General features: G+C 35.1%; 1 protein-coding gene across 1 annotated transcript in view; it reads left to right on the top strand.

The window, feature by feature from the left end:
* The window catches only part of IQCM (IQ motif containing M), a 77,145-nt gene that overhangs the window by 24,104 nt on the left and 36,527 nt on the right, over positions 1-16,514 (top strand). Inside the window, exons 4-5 of the mRNA XM_031553253.1 lie at positions 71-133; positions 10,768-11,074. Coding sequence (XP_031409113.1) covers positions 119-133; positions 10,768-11,074 — 322 coding nt within the window. The 5' untranslated portion in view covers positions 71-118. The remainder of the gene's footprint in view (positions 1-70; positions 134-10,767; positions 11,075-16,514) is intronic.

Raw genomic sequence — 16,514 nt, 5'->3', positions numbered from 1 at the left:
GGGGTAGGAGTGGGGGAGGTGGAAAAGAAGGAAAGAAAGAAATTTTTAATCCTTTCTGAATTATTTCCAGAACTATACAGTGGTTTTTGTGCTGCTTCAGTGCTCCACTTTCACAGAAATGAACTCAAAAGAGGTAACCTTTCTGATTTCTTAAGCTTCTGATGGAAGTTACTGTTTAATAAAATAAAAGGGTTTTTTTGCTATGAGTGTTGGAGAAAAGTAAACTTGCAGAAGAAATTTATAGGCTTTACTCCATTTTGTACTTGAGCATACCCATCAGAGCAATGATGTCTTTAAGTGGTGTTGGGCTAGAGGAAAAATTCAGCAAGTGATGTAAGTTGATTCAGAATGAGTTTGTGTTTACTATGATTTCATAGAGGCATCTTGATTTCTAGAGGATTGATCCTAAAAGGAAATATAATGTTTCATTTTGTGCAGTAGGGCAGATTCTGCAGTAGCTTTTAGAATAGTTACTGAAGGCAGTCTGTTGACCAAAAAGAGTTGCACTGGCAGTTTCTTTTTATTTAAGTTATCTAGATTGTATGTTATCCATGTGCCCCTGGCTATGAAGAGCAAGCAAATTATAGTTAACAATGTGTATTGCCAATAACAAAATATTTAGTAGGTCCCTTGTGTGCAGGTGTAAAGTAGCTAGCTGTGGCAGTGGGGGATTTATCTTCCTTAAGCTTTTCTGTCCTAACTTCCAGATCATCCACATCATGGTGAAAGCAGTATGTATTTAAATATTTGTTGGAATGATCTGTAAATCTCAAGCTTTTCTTCTTGAAAGTTTCATCTGCTGTAGAGGTTAGATGAACAGAGTAATTAACTTAAAATCATTAAGCAATACTATATCTGAACATTGGGGTTCTGGAGAGAAGATTATTTTGCACCTCTGAGTACTGAGAACCGGTGAAGCAAGGTTCTGAATACAAATGTTGTTTCCCAAAACACCCACAAAAATAAGTCTTTTTGTGTTTTATGTTTTGAACATAATGCTTCTTTATCAATGATTGCTCTGTGTAATCTTACATTATGAATATAAACCTTGCATGTTCTGCTGAAGTGAAATAACACATCTTTGAATAGTGATGATTTTCATGATCACAACCCACCCTTAAGGCTTCAGAAGTTCTGCTTTGAAAAGTGAAACTGCATGTGCTCAGACCTCCTACTAAAATCTCTCCCCACTTTATTTTTACTTCAGAGTATCTTTGCTTTGCTTTTTTTCCCCTTTGCTCAGCCATATTTCTATTTATATTTGGTATGTATTCTTCCCATGCTGGTCTTTTTTGGTTATGTGTCTTGTTACTAACGGGTTTCTATCATGGCTGTATCCATGATGGCTGTGGAACCTTCTCAGTTGTGATGTTTTCCTGCAGTACTGCATTTTATCTTATATTTTCCTTTCAACAAATACATGTACCTGTTGATGGAGAAAAAAAACCTCAAACTCTCAAAACAGGATTTATTTCCTGGTACCTGTTTTGAACAGTTATTTATTCTAAGATTACTTGGGGACTAATGGCTGTAGATAATTCTGCCACAGCACTTGAAAGTGAAGCAGCAAAGTAAAGTAGATCCATTGGAATGTAGAGATAACAGGAGGACACAGAGGTTCCAAAATCCTCAGATGTAGACAAGGAATAAGTGACATGGGATTGTGAAGGCTTGGGGCTCCTCTAAAAATAAATTATCAGAAAAAGGATAACATCCTGCAGGGTTTGCCTTCAACTTAACTCTGTTTTACTATCTATGTTATCAATGATACTGTCAGAACAAGAGAGTTTTAGTTATTCGTTAGGAAGTTATAGTAATCTTTCTGAATGTATATTTATTTTTTTACTTGTAACTAGTTATATCCCATACGTGAAGACAGACTTTTGGCAATGAAAGAGAAATTTCACTTACCCATTAATTTTTATTTTTGGAAAGGAACAACTTAATCCAGGTGATCTGAATGGTATTTCATGTTTACCAGCAACTTTTTTTTTTGTACATGCAGTATTTTGGTGCTGCTTTTCTCTCCAGCAAGCCCGGATTACTTGAAGCTGAACCTATAGTTTTCTTTCTCCTTAGCCTCTAATATTTGTGGTTATGAGTCAACCTGATATTTTTATTTTCCTAAGATTCTGATAGAGTAATACCATTTTGTGATTGATCTGCAGCTTTGCAGAGTGTAGCTTTGCCATGATGTCATTGATGCATTTTTTGTAATGACCTCAGAGTATTCTCCTCTGTGGTACACTCCTGGAGAGAAAAAAAACCTAAAAACCTAAAAACCCCACAAACCTGAGTACATTTGGAAGAATAACTAAGAAAAATTCTTTATATAAAATATATATATATATGTATATATATGTAAATACTCGGTTACCAAAGCATTCCATATAAACTGTAGCAAGTTGGTGCTGTATATTCAGAAAAACCTTGGAAAAAAACAGTGCAGACCCAAGTCAGGTGTGCTATGAGTTAAATTCAGGAGTACTGTTAATGTTATAAGAGCTATAGAATGCTTTGCAGCAGCTCTGTTGCTCATATCCCCACTCATACAGACATAAGATGATGAAATCAAGCTCAACATTTGAGCTTTAAGAATAAAGAGCTCTATTTTGTCTGCCCTGTCCTGGTCCTCTTTTCAGGGAATTAGTCAAAACATAGGCTCTTTACCAATAAGCTCCACCTCAGACAGTTAGCCAAGGAATTTTTGAAAGGAAGTAGATTCAGTTTGCAAGATGCTTAGCCCACTTACTACCATTAATTCATGCTGATCTTGGAGAAACTGTTTTTGTCCAGTTAGTGTTTTTTATCTGTGTGAGAAAAGCAGCTGTCCTGTAAGGGTGTATTTTCTTTTAATCGTTGATTATTCTCTACTACCAAATAAAATGAAGACAGGGATCTGTTCTCTGTCCTTCAAGTCAAACAGCACCATCATATCACATCCACCTGCCTGAGCACTTGGCTTTAGTTTCCTATGAGCCTATATTGATCCAATGTCAAATTAAGAGGGACAGTCCAACTCAGCACCAAATTCTTGCTGTCTGTGGTTTGTACAACTCCAAACAGCTTTCTCCCAGATAAATTAACACTACTTGTCCTCAAAGATGGAGCTTGCTCTTGGACCACTGTTTACTTATTTGCAAGCAAGAGACTTTTATAGACATTTCTCTGTCTATAAAGTATATGTTGAGTGCTCAAAAGTTCCTACTACCTAGGTCTTCTCAGACTTGTTTGTCCGCAACACAATTTTAGCAAGGAGTGATAATAAGGCATTATTTTATATATTTATACTTAAAATAAAGCCAAGAGAAAACGCTTAGGGAGGTATTTTGGAGCAGTATTATTCAATTTCCAATCAACTGATCTGTGGTAGTTCATAAAGCTTCTTAAGGTGATCTAGAGAATGACTTTAAAATTTGAAAACGTTGTACATATGAACCGCTGAAACACAATCTCAGGTATCTTCATTAAAAAAAGGAGACAAGGATCATAACATTACAGTAATTAGTATTTTAAAAATGAGTGGCATAAGTGAAAAGTTAAATGGTTTGAATAATTTTTCCTGAATGGGCCAGCTAAATCACATAGAAGATGGTGCTTTTTTCAAATCCATCGTCCACTCGTTAGTTGAATAATTATGTACATCTAACTGTTGACCCAAAGACAGGATCAACTGCAGCTACACTATTTCTGCAGAAGCTTACCAAACTTCCAGCAATGGTGGTGCTCAGTAGGTTCCTGTAACAAACTATTCCACTGTGTTCTGAGACATCATTTTTCCTCTTTGTCAGCCTATATCTTCTCCTGCAAATTCAGTGGTTTATTTCTTGGTTGTGGACAGAGAGTATATTTTGCAGGTAACTATGAACAAAACACTTTTGATTTTCTCATTCAGTTATAATATTTGTCCATGTGAAGCCGAGGCATTCTCTTTGTACAAAAAAAAAAAAAAGACTGTTTTCTGTGAATAAAAATGGAACATCCCCAAAAGTCAGCTGTTGCTTTCATTCTAGTTATGTACCTTCGTACCAGCTAACTTCTATCCTTAATGATGGCACTCCAAGATTATTTCTTGTTGTTTAATGCCCAGTAGGAATGCACTAGGATGCAAAAAAATAGGTTAGAAATAACATTTTGGAGTTAAAGAGTGAACTGTGAATTTGTAAGGAATTTCAGATTCATTTGTCAGAGGCATCCTAGAAGAGTAAGGCCCTGTATATTTCATCTGCTCATTTTAACATTTTCCCTTGACTGAATACATCTACTTCAACATTGACTTTTATAAAATCAGATCGGAAACTCCAGGATCATTTTGAAGAAGTATTTTCAATGATTGGAATTAAGAGATTTCAATAACAAGAAGTTTCACTACCAAGAAATTACCCTGCAGTGACGATATCAAAGTTTTCTGCTTCCTATGGTGCATCCAGAGGTCAGCTGCATTGCATTGAGAATACAGAAGTCTGTCTGACAGAATAATAGGAAAACTGTAACCTTATAAATCGTCACAAAAGAGGTAGAAATTGATGTCTTAGGAAAATGGGATTACCTTTTTTGCTCAGATATGAGGATAAGAGAACAGGTTATATTTCTGGACATCTTTGAGAAAAGAGAGTAAAAGCCCTGCAGGATCTACAATCACAAAAAGTAGTGTTTTTGTTGGAATTGCCACAATGTGATAGGTTGAAGGTGAACTGTTTCTGCATTCTCCTTCACATTTAGAAAAATTGTTTTCACCTGTGCTGTAATTCTAAGATTATTTTTAAGCGAAAGAACCCATAAAGCTATAAATTCAGGAACAAGAATATTGATGCAAACCTTATCTTCAAATATTACAGTAGTTCATATTTTGGAGGAAAATGGTCATGTCATTCACCTAAATACCTTGATAATATTCTCTTTGCTCCTTTGTTTCTCTCCTGTTTGCTTCCTACACGATATCTATCGTTGAACCTACAGTCAAGGAATTACATACATAAATATATAAATATATATTTATATTTACGTAATTGTAGATCACTTCTTCATATATTTTTTCTTTCCAGCATAAATTATTATTCACATTATTATTATTTATTGCAATAAACAAAAATATATTTTGCAAAATGAATTCAGCATAATTTCAAATACATTTCTGCTGCTTAGTATTTTATATTGCTTGCTATTTCAGAGAATCATTTTAAAATATGTATTACTTGGAACCATGACATAGGCTACTTCAAGCTTATAATAAACAACATTCATACCTTTATAACTTAGGAAGATGCTGAAGACTGTAGAAATTAGAAATATTTCTAGATGATTAGACAATGTGCAAAAAAGAAATGATCAATCCTTGCTTAATTATGAATGTCCTTCGAATGACTAGACACAATTTGAAGAAATGTGAACGTATGTATGTGAATGTTCCTTTTAATTTCTGACACTCTCTTAACCTTTTGAGTCTTCCTTCTGCCTGGCTACCCTATAAAATATATTTTCAAGAAAGCCTGAAAATGTAGCAACATCTGCCCCTCAGTAGCAGATGAGGATTCATTTAGGATTTGTATCCGTCTGTATGCACTACCATTAATGTTTGGTGCAAGTTACCTTTTCTGTTGCAGTGGAGTTCAGGAATGCCTCTATTCTTAGTTTCGGTGAATTCAAAGCTTGAAGGAACTGTTAAAATACTCTAGACTGGCTTCCTGCATAATGTGGCTGAGGAATTCTTGCACTACATTTTAACATGTTGGGTTTTGCTACATCTCCCTCTCTGATTAAAAAGTCAGTATTTGAAAATCTTCTTACCACATAGGTACATTCAGAGTGAGATTTGTTGCACAGACCTTCTGTCATTATAGAGTATTTTCCTTCTTGTGGTAAATAGGAAAATAAGAAGTTGATAGTGGACAGCAGGGTTTGCTGTTTGAACCCCTTTTTTTTTTTAATGGAGAGCATAATAGTAAGTGTTCTTGGTTTACAAACAAGTAATTCAATTTTTGTTGGATTTTCCTTTATTTCTAATGGTGTATTTGTTTTAAACAAATAGACAAACAACCACACTACACCCAAAATCCACTACTCCCTATCAAACAGAAACAACCAACCAAAACCCCCACACCAACACTCCTCCCCCATTCTGCAGTCCAAAGTAATGTTCCCTCTAACCCCTCTAACCTCTAATGTCTGCGTACACTGCTTCATACTCTCCAGATCTGAATTTGTCTCACTCTTTATTTGACTGACTAATGCAAATTCTTTCCCCCCACCCTTTTTTTTTTTTTTTTTAAAGGTAGCGATGAGAGAAAATGGATACTTTGATGTTTTCAGCTGGTGACTAAATTCATTTTTCTACCAGTTCTGAACATGAGTGGTGATAAGGCAACATCTTTTTCTTAACTCTATTATTGTCTATTTCCCCATTTTCCTGGAAATTAGCAGTACCAATCCCTTTAAATGAAGAGCATGATATCTTTTACAATCAGCAGTGTCTACATAGCATCTGTGTATATGACCTCTTTATACATAGCATATTTGCATTCTTCTAAGCAGCTGAGACTTTTTCACTTTCACACAAGTTTTCCACACTTTTAACTCATTTATGCTAGCTTCTCTCATTGTGAGCAAATAATTTTCTGATGTTCTTTTGATGAAAGTAAATATATTAACCTTCTCTTATGTTAGATATTTCTGCTATCACATAATATTTTAATTCACCTCTGAATCTTCCATTTTTTAATTTTTTTTAAATGTACATTTCAGAGTAAATGTAGTATTCCAGCACTGGTGGCATCAGTATGAACATGGAAATAATGCAAAACATCAACTATTTAAATATTCCTTTACTTTTATAAGGATCCAATTAGCTCATTTAGCAATAGTTTTGCACTGTGTTGACAGTTTCTTATCCACCTTCAGAATCACTTTTTTCCAGTTCCTCATCCTGTAAATGTGGCCTGTGTTCCCTTTGAATGGGTTTATGACTTTTCATTTTTTCTTTGTTAAAATTTGTCTTGTTCAAATAAAGCCACCTAGCCATTTGAAACAGATAATTCTGTAGAATGCTTGCCTCAGTCCACCAATTTTTGCATGCTCTGCAAGTTTTGTCAGCAATTGCTTTGTATTTTCTTCCAGATCATTGAAAATGATACTGACAACCAAAGAGGTAGATACTAGCTAGCCTTGATACTGACAACCAAAGAGGTAGATACTAGCTAGCCTATATTATAAATACTGTGATTTAATAGACAATCCTCATTTGTATAACATATTTTCAAAAGTTGTAACTAATGAATTATTTTAAAAGAAATTCTAATAATTTCTGTATGAGCTATTGTATTTAATACTGTCCATCCCTCAGTGAAAATGTGATAGTTATGGAAACAAGCCAAACACTTCGCAATTTTTTTAAGTATTGCTTATTAACCAATTTTCTTCTCCCATGAAAAACTCTAAAACTTGTAGACAGAGTGCTCAAGGTACAATCCTCCATTTCCATAAAAACAAACGTTTGGGAAAGATGAACAAAACACATTTCACAATCCTTTTTCTTAATAGAAGAATAAATATATAATATTATTATTAACATCAATGTTCATCTGCATCTTTCGTAATCAGGCTTGTGAATTCGAACAGGCTCAAAACTATGAGGATGATGATGATGATGCAGGAACCTGTCTAGCTCAGTTGCACAGGAGGATTGTGAGACCAAGGGCTGTGCTGTGGTCAGCCTACACAAATTCTCTTAGGTCTCTATTTTGTAAACTCTTAGACAAGACCCTTGGTAATATCAAAGGTTGAAATCACTGGTGGAAAAGACCTGATTTTGTTTACAATCGCAACTTTTTCTCTCAGTAATCCTTGTCTGACAACTAATACAATGACTTGTTGATGTTCTTACGTTAAAGAATTGTCCAATCTTAATAGCGCAGCTAAAACTTGTGGAGAAAAAGATAGAAAAGAAAAATTACAGTAGTATTTTATTACTTCTTCTCAGTGATGGGCTGTAATAGAAAATTTCATTTCTTCAGTCACCCCAGTTGAAACAAGAAATAACTTTCTCTGAACCATCTAATTTCTGATGGTTTTAAAGCTTGTTAGTTTTCTGACTGCATTGAGCCTTCTTAGTAAACAGATATTGGTAAATCAACCAGATATTGAAAATAAGTTTTTTCAGTTATATAGAGAGTAATACTTCATAAAACTCCTTAACTATTTACCTAGAAGGTTTACCCTAAACTATTTTGTTTCCTCCTTAAAGCCTATGTCAAGGAGATATCATAATAATAAGATGGTCCTCTATATTATTACATACAAAATGGCTTCTTTCTACACTTTTTTTTGGTGTTTCAGTACCTGAAAAATTGGAGGTCTTCTACAATATGTAGGGATAATCATACTTTCTTGTTAGAACTAGTGTTTGGGATACTCACTCAACTGACCTTTTCTGAATGTATATTTTTTGTGCTTACAAAATAGTTCAAATGTATTAGCAGCAGGAAGGGGAATATTCTTTATCAAACTGCACATGAAGGAGCAGCCTTATTCATTCATTTTTTATTTGTAATTAACAAAACTACGCTAATTGAATAAGCATAAAACAAAAATTATTACAAAGTGTGATATATCACTTGGGCATTTACAACATGAAGTGATGTGCATCCACAGAAAATTTTTTTCTGCAAGGAAGCGAGTTGAAATTATATACAAAACATTGTTTTCTGTGGATATCATGTAAAAAATAATTTTAATCTGATTAAGCAGATTTCATGCTGTAGGCCACAAATTTATCTATCTATACAAAATGTCTCAACCCTTAATGCGCAGGCAAATGTCTCACTGGTAATTTACAGTGATTCATTTCTTTAGAAAACTATGTTCAATGGGTCTGGAAATAAAAGTAGTTACTATTCTACTCGTGTACCTGGAGTCGCCTCCACTCAGCTTCCCATCTCAACATGAAACTTTTCTCAGGTTGCCAAATTTGAGAATTGCTTAGAATGTGTTCCACACACTTTTCTCCTTTGTTTTCTTTATCCTTGACACTTCCAATTCAATTTTCCCTTTGAAAATTGTATCTTTTGCAGCATTTGGTGAAACTTTCTTCTAATTTTCTCCCCACCTCCCTGCTTAATTCCACAACATCTTTCAGCACAATGTCTTTCGGGCTGCAAGATGTCTGGGGACTTTCTATCTGTTTCTGAAGATCTTTCTCTCTGTACTGTTTTTATATTGATGACTTATTTTTGATCCATCCCCTGCTACTATAGGGCTTGGTTTTCATCACTTCATTTCATAGTTCAGGTTTGCTATCCCTGAATGCATCTCCTTTGTGTTGCTGATTGTAACCTCTCAATCATTTTTATGTTTCTCTTAGTAAATTACACTATTTCTGTTCATTATCTTTTCTCTATATTTGAGCTTATTTCACAGCTTTACTTTTGTTGTGTGTACTTTTGCCTTTACTACATCTTCAACACTCACTAATTCTCCTTTTTGAAAACAAATTTAGTGAGCACAGGTTTTTTGTTTTTTATTTTTATTATTTATTTTTTTTTGCCTTTCCAGTGGCTGGAATCACATGGGATCACATTTGCATAACAGTTAGGAAAATGGCTAGCCGAGGATGCAGATTTTTTTTCTTTCACTTCTTTATTTTTTGTTTCCCTCTTCCTACTCAGCCGCTGCCCTTCTCCAGTCTGTTCCTGTGCTTTCTGCTCCAGCACAAAAGCTGTTTCTCTTCATAGAATCATAGAATAGCCTTGGTTGAAAAAGACCACAATGATCTTCGAGTTTCAACCCCTCTGCAATGTTTGTATCCCTTTTCTACTGTTCCAATAGGAACTGGCTTGGTTGCAGAAGGATATTTTCACCTAGTGCTAGACCAGGTCAGGCAACATGAATGCACTCCTTTGTTAGCATAGTATTACAGTTAGTGGCAAAACCTGGCTCAGAGTCTAGATGGAAGGGGAACTTTCTAGAATATTGCATAATTACTACTGTAATTAACCTTTGCTGAACGAGTAAATATGTGTAAAGTTCATGTCAGTTCTTCGTTAATTTCACCTCTGTGAGCATTACAAAACTAATTTAGTTATCTTTGTTAGAACAGGGATGTGAACAGTATTTTTTCTAGATAAGACAGGGATTGCTCTATTTCATATCTGTGAACTACCAACTATGTTTTTAAATGGGATAGAATACTAAATAGCAGTAACATGTTAAAAATATAATTACATGTATTTGACTACATTCATAAATGGCATAATGGAGCAGCTGTATTATTAAGCTGTCCTTAAGAAATTTGGTTACTCTGACAATAAATGGAAATGACTGTTATGTAAATTAAAGCCTATTTGCATAAAATGGGCCAATGGTACGTGATCAGCTGCTAAGTAGGTCTGAAATCTAATCTCAAAATTCTGGGTCAGAGATGGTATTGGCTCTTGCCAAAATTTTTCATATTACAGCATTCCTATACGTAGAGATTTTGGAATCAGGAGATGTTTGGAGATCTGAAAACTGCAGCTGAATTTATTCATTTTTGTCTTATGAATTTAAGAACAAGGTAGTGATATTCATTGAAAAAAAATCAATTATTTCTTTTAAATGTAAATAAAAGTGAAACGATACAGCTTTGCTTCACAAGGGAAATATTGTTTCATGTGTGGCATTTCTGAGATAACTGTTTCATTGTTATTTTAAAGCAGATATTGGAGATGATTCAATGCAAAAGTAATAATTCAGAACTCTTGTCACCTTAATAACATGTATCTACTTTATCAACAGAAATGCAAAGGATCCATATCTTCCCAGAAACTTACTGTACCTTATTGCCGCTGGGGCTCAACTCAGACTCCTCTAAGTGCAGCCTCTGTTCTGGAAAATAATGGCAACCCTTATAATAACAAAACTTTTGGAATGGCAAGATCAAACATTTTTCAGCAAGATTCTTGGTTAGAAGAAAGGTTCTATAAGTTACCTGAAACACCATGTTATGGAATATCCAACAATATGTTTTCTCAGAAGGCTGCCAAAACTTACAAGGCTTATGTCTACCTATCTCCATGTTACACTGTGGAGCAAGAACAAGAAGGTAAGAAGTCTTTTCTTTTACATGTCATTTTTAAAACAGGAGGAAATTCAACAATTCACCACTTGCCCATTTCTTTTTTTTCTTTTTTACAAGTCTAACATTTATATTTTTCTATGTTAATTAATAGTTCTGTCTGACTGATGAGCTTCTTTAGAATCTTTTCAAAGTTTGAGCATAATATATGTATACTTGTTTGTAAATGACATACTCTCCTAGAATTATACAGTGGAAAAAATATTGGATAATTCCTTTTCTATTTCTCACAAAAACTCACAAATTTCTGTAGAAAGCAGATTAACTGACTAAAAAATATTAATTATACAGAGGACACACTGAAAGTAATGCCTCCTATTTATTTCCATGGAAACTAAAATACATTCCAAGGGAACAACACCAATAGACTAAATTGTTGGCTATGAAACATTATTTTTCAATGTAGTCATCACCATTAGCAGAGTATGAGCTGATTGAGATGCTCTTTATTTCATGGCAAGACAGTTGTGCATGGCTATCTGGAATGTGGCTTGTCTTTCGTGTCACTGTTGCAACTGCTGAAACGTATCATGCGCCACCTCACCATGCTCACATCCACTGTTTGATCTCCATAAACATTCAGCAAGTGTAAACGAATGTCAGCAGATGCCATTTTTCTGCATGGTGGAATTCAGTGACTCACCTCTGCTTCATATACACTTCCATGTCAGACATCACTTTTCACACTGCCCCTCTATTCTGCCATCTGTCAAACAGCAATAGCGTGTCACAGGATGTTGGTAGGAAGGTTCAACCTCTTAGCAATACCACCAGCATCAGCCTGTGATGTTGTGAGCCAACACAGTAAGAATAGGAGGCTTCACTTTCAGAACAGCCTTCATTTAAAGCCACAATTTTCATCAAAATAATATATTTTCAGCTAGCAGTTTTTTTATATTGAATATAACCCTCATCTTTTCATCTCTTTTCTCACCACGATTCTTCAAGTCACTCCAAAGTGGAAGGTAAAGGAGGAAGATGTGAGGTGAATTGTGTCTGTTCTGTGACATTTATGTAATATTAGGCGAATGGCTCTGGTTTGGGCTCACTTGATTTGATTCTATGGTGAAGAAGGAAACTTCACTTTTTGTGAAGTTTGGTCTGATGTTTTTTTGTGTGTGTGTGTAAAACCCTAAACTCTCCATTAGAAGGGGACATATTTCCCACACACTTTTGCATTTGTTTTTACTTTGAAGGTGGTAGCTTTGTGTGTTGTGAAGAAGAACATTGTAATGGGCATACGTAGAAATATTTCCAGCTTTTACAGAACTAGCCAGCTGGTAAGTTTAACAACTGTCACTGGTTCTACTTGAGGTACAATAAATCTCATGCAGGTCTATGAAGAGCTGCTCTGAAGGAAAATATCTGTACATCTGATTTTTCCTTTTATGTTTGAACCGCTCAACGTTGAGTAAACTGCTTTTGGCAAAAATAGCTTCAAGCTGTACTCCTTTGGCCTTGTCAAGTATTTATTTAGAGATAAACGGACGAAACCATTAAGCACTGCAAGTTATAAACCAAATTCAGCTTCCTGACATCCTTAACCTTTAGATTTTTATCTGTGTTCTGTACAGGCTACCCAAGTCTTGCAATATGATGCAATCTGCTAAATTCTGAGGGGGAAGAAAAGATCTCCTTTGCATTTTGATAAGAAAATTGAGAAAGTCTACTTGGCAGTTCTGATGCCTTAAAAATCAGTTTCTACATTCAGATTAGTTGTTTACTCTTGAAATTCCTATTAAGATAGGAATTCTGGTAGATTTCACCTCATTTTAAGTGCTTTGAATCAATCAGCTTCTCAATAAATGTCATTCTAGATATTTAAATAATACTAAACTTATTTATCTAAGTTTATATGTTTAAACTTTTAGAACCAAACCGCAATTAATAGGAAAAGGTGTTTGAAACTGGTACTGGGATGTGTAGAGAAATATGTAAGAGAACATTTTGTAAAAAAAGTGACTTGGTACTTGCACTGACTCATTTCATTAGCTTAAGTGGAAGCCCAGCAAAAAGAGGCTAGCTGGTACCCAGCAACATCTTAAAGTATGTGTTGTTAACTAGTTATCTCTAGGCACAAGTGAAAATTAGATTGCTTATACAGAGAAAAAATGACTTGGGAAGAGATGTTACTACATGGAGAATCCTTGAAGAACAAATACAAGGAGGAAAAATATTTGGAATTTTTATTTTCATTAATGCTTACTTTCTCCCAGTTTTGGTACTCCATTCCTTGACTTATTAATAGAGATATTCCTTTAATTATCTCCTCTACTGTGTGTCTTTATTTTTGTACTGGCAAAAGTGCAACATGGACAGCATTAGCTCTCCTCTGCCTTAGTTAAATTCTGGTTCACTAAAACTCAGTGGGCCATCCAGCTCACAGAGATTTCGCTTCCACCCAAAGAGTGCCTTGAGAAACTTTAGATTACAATTGCTTAAGTGAGCAGGGTTATTGGGTTGCATCTCTTTCAGTATTTTCTTCATTTGAGAACCACTTTGTCTGGGATACAAAGATAGGGTAGCACGAGCTTAACTATAGTAGCACACTGTAGTAAACTTCCATGCTCAGCATGAAATCCCTGTTTGCATGTGTTGTAGTCTTGAGCTAATAAAGTAATCTCAGGAAAGGTCTTTTAATAAGTAGGACTTTCTGAGTGCATTTGCTCTCCTAGGTCACTAGCTCAGTGTCTTCAATGCAATTATTAATCAGAGGGCTGGTACAGCATATATGAGTGGTCTCATATTCTTTGCTATGTTTATAAATCTGCCCAAGTTCATTATACAAACATTTCCCTGAAATAATCGGTCCCGTAACTTTCAGAACCTCCGGCAGTCACCTGCTTTTTTTTTTTTATTATAATATTTTTATGAAATTAGATCTCCTGAGCCTTCCATGGTATCATCAGAAACAAGTAATTCAAGTAATGCATTAGCATTGTTCTTTTTTTTTGAACTGCATAAATAGAGGTAAGCAGATTTATTCATTTCAGTCCCTGATATTTGCAGTATTTCGCAGTGCTTTTCTCCCCATTAAGTATTTCTGAAGACACTGTTGTTTTTTCCTAAATGTAAGTGGTAAAGAAAAGTGTCCCAGGCATGTAATTTCAGTAGTATCTTCTTCCCTTATGACTCATAACTGCTGAAATCAACACAACTTGGGAGGTGCTTAGGAACTTCAGTACCTCTTTAATGTTTTCAAATATTAACATCTGTACACGTTTATGACTTCATGCTCTGCTTTAGAGTTAGTCTAAGCCAATGTTTCTGAGAGTTAAATTGTACTTTTAGAAAGTCCCTGTGCATTGCAAGGGAATTATCATTATTGAATATTTCGTTGAGCAGAACAGCAGAAACGATGCAAAACCAGATCTGGTTTTATCAGAACTATGCATCTGTTTAGAAAATGTATTGTAGGGTAACTGATAAGCGTTTTCTTTTTCCTTAAGTCACCAGCAGCCCCTTCCTTTTACTTTCTTCCCTGATTTAGAGGCATTAATGACTCTGGTTTTGAACACCTCTGGACCTTATTGCAGACCCGTTTGTTTTAGCCTGCTATCTAGCAGAATGGCTGGCTGAGGGGAAAAGAGAAGCAGAGGTAGAGAAAACAGAGAGGTGAAGAAAAGTTTGGCTTGAAGTCATTCAGTGAAAAAAATACAGTGGATTCAGTGAACAATAATGACCTAAAACACCACTGCTTTAGAAAGTAGCTAAGAGGGAATCCATGTCTGGGGAAGATTCCAACCATTCTGCTTATGTGTACTGTAAACATGTTTTGTATAGGGGCTGTATAAGAGAAATATCCTAAATAACTATTAAACATAGTCTTGATGGAACTTCTGTCATCATCTAACACTGTATCCTTTGCACCATTGTCAGCATGGCTGATCTTTGAACAAACAATACAATGAGCAAGTTTTCAGAAATTTCATGAATTTGCAGTCTGGCAAGACTGCAGGTGTTAGTATTCTAGACAAACAGCAGTTATACCAGATCGGTTTCTGGAATCCTATCAAGGTAATTATATGTTTCTGGTGGAACTCCATCAACATCTTCCTCTACATCTTTATATAGTATAATCAAAGTTTTGTGGCATCTAGGTATAACAAATAAATGAACTTTCAAAGCACTAATAAAACTGTGAAGTATGAAATGAAAGTGCCAAAATGTAAGAAAGATGTTGCAAACTTGCATGCATGACTATATCAGCTGAAAAAGCCATGCTATTAGCACTAATATTGTCTTCTCATAAAAGATATGTACCTGGCATTCAGAACAGTAGTTCTGCATGCTGAGGAATTTGAAAGATGTACTATAAAGCCTTTTTGTGTACTTGACGTATATAGAAAACTTCAAAGTTTTAGGTCAAGCAGATTATTTTTCTGCTTGGGTTCTATCTATGAAATTAACATTTTCTGTGGAACGATCTCTGTTTACAGAAGAGCTAATGGTATGTTAATAGAGAGAAGAACAAAAAGACTGAAAGTTGTACAAATCAGAGGAGAAGGAGTTCGGGGTAATTCTAAGGCAAACATTACGTAGTTTGTAAAAATGCATAATTGTATTGAACACAAAACTAGGAAAGTGCCAAAAATACAGAGAAGGCCAAAAATATGGAGCTCTCTTAAATCCCTTCATGGAGTATGTGAATTTACTTACAGCACTGAAACAGAAAAATCCATTATAGCTCTCTTATATCAACACACACATTTTAAATGCAGAAGAGGAATGATCTCTGAAATCAAAGTGATACATCATAAAGTACAAAAAGATCAGTGGGAACCTGTACTTCTATGTAGGTGCATCTCAAGATGTGAGCACTATTCCTTTGGGTTTGGCACTCCACCTACTGGAGATCCATGATTTGGTGGTAAATTTTGCTCTCCCACTTGAGTGTGGGAAGACTGCAGGTGAATGTCGCCGAGCTAATTGCAGTGAGCTGCTACTGGGTGGAAGCTGCATATGCTGCATTTTATCTGCTGCAGTGAGGTGAGAAGGGCTCGCAGGACCTGTTGGAGTTGACTGATTTTTTGAATCCCTCTGTATTATTTATTTATTATTTAGTCATGCATTTTGTTACTCTCTGAAAAGTATGGATGTTTGTAAGAGAAAGGCTTAAAAAATGTTCCGTTTGTAAGTGTTGTACTACTACGTTGGGGCTTAGTGCTGTGAGCATCCTCAGTTCTATCTTGCCCATAGTGCACTGTGTATGTTTATGTGGGTGCTCAAAGAAAGTTTCCAAATTTATCTGTTTTTGAGTGAACACAGTACAAAATGTAAAGCAGTGCACAATATTGAAAAAAGAGAATATGTTAATCTGAGGAAGTAAATGCCTAGGGAAAGTATTCTTTCTTTCTTTCTCTCTTTCTTTCTCTCTTCCTCTCTTTCTCTCTTTTTTTTTTTTTTT

This window comes from Meleagris gallopavo, chromosome 4 (assembly GCF_000146605.3).
Source record: "Meleagris gallopavo isolate NT-WF06-2002-E0010 breed Aviagen turkey brand Nicholas breeding stock chromosome 4, Turkey_5.1, whole genome shotgun sequence".
Taxonomy (NCBI): domain Eukaryota; kingdom Metazoa; phylum Chordata; class Aves; order Galliformes; family Phasianidae; genus Meleagris; species Meleagris gallopavo.
Note: the sequence above shows the minus strand (reverse complement) of the source record. Positions and strands in the feature narration are given on the sequence as shown.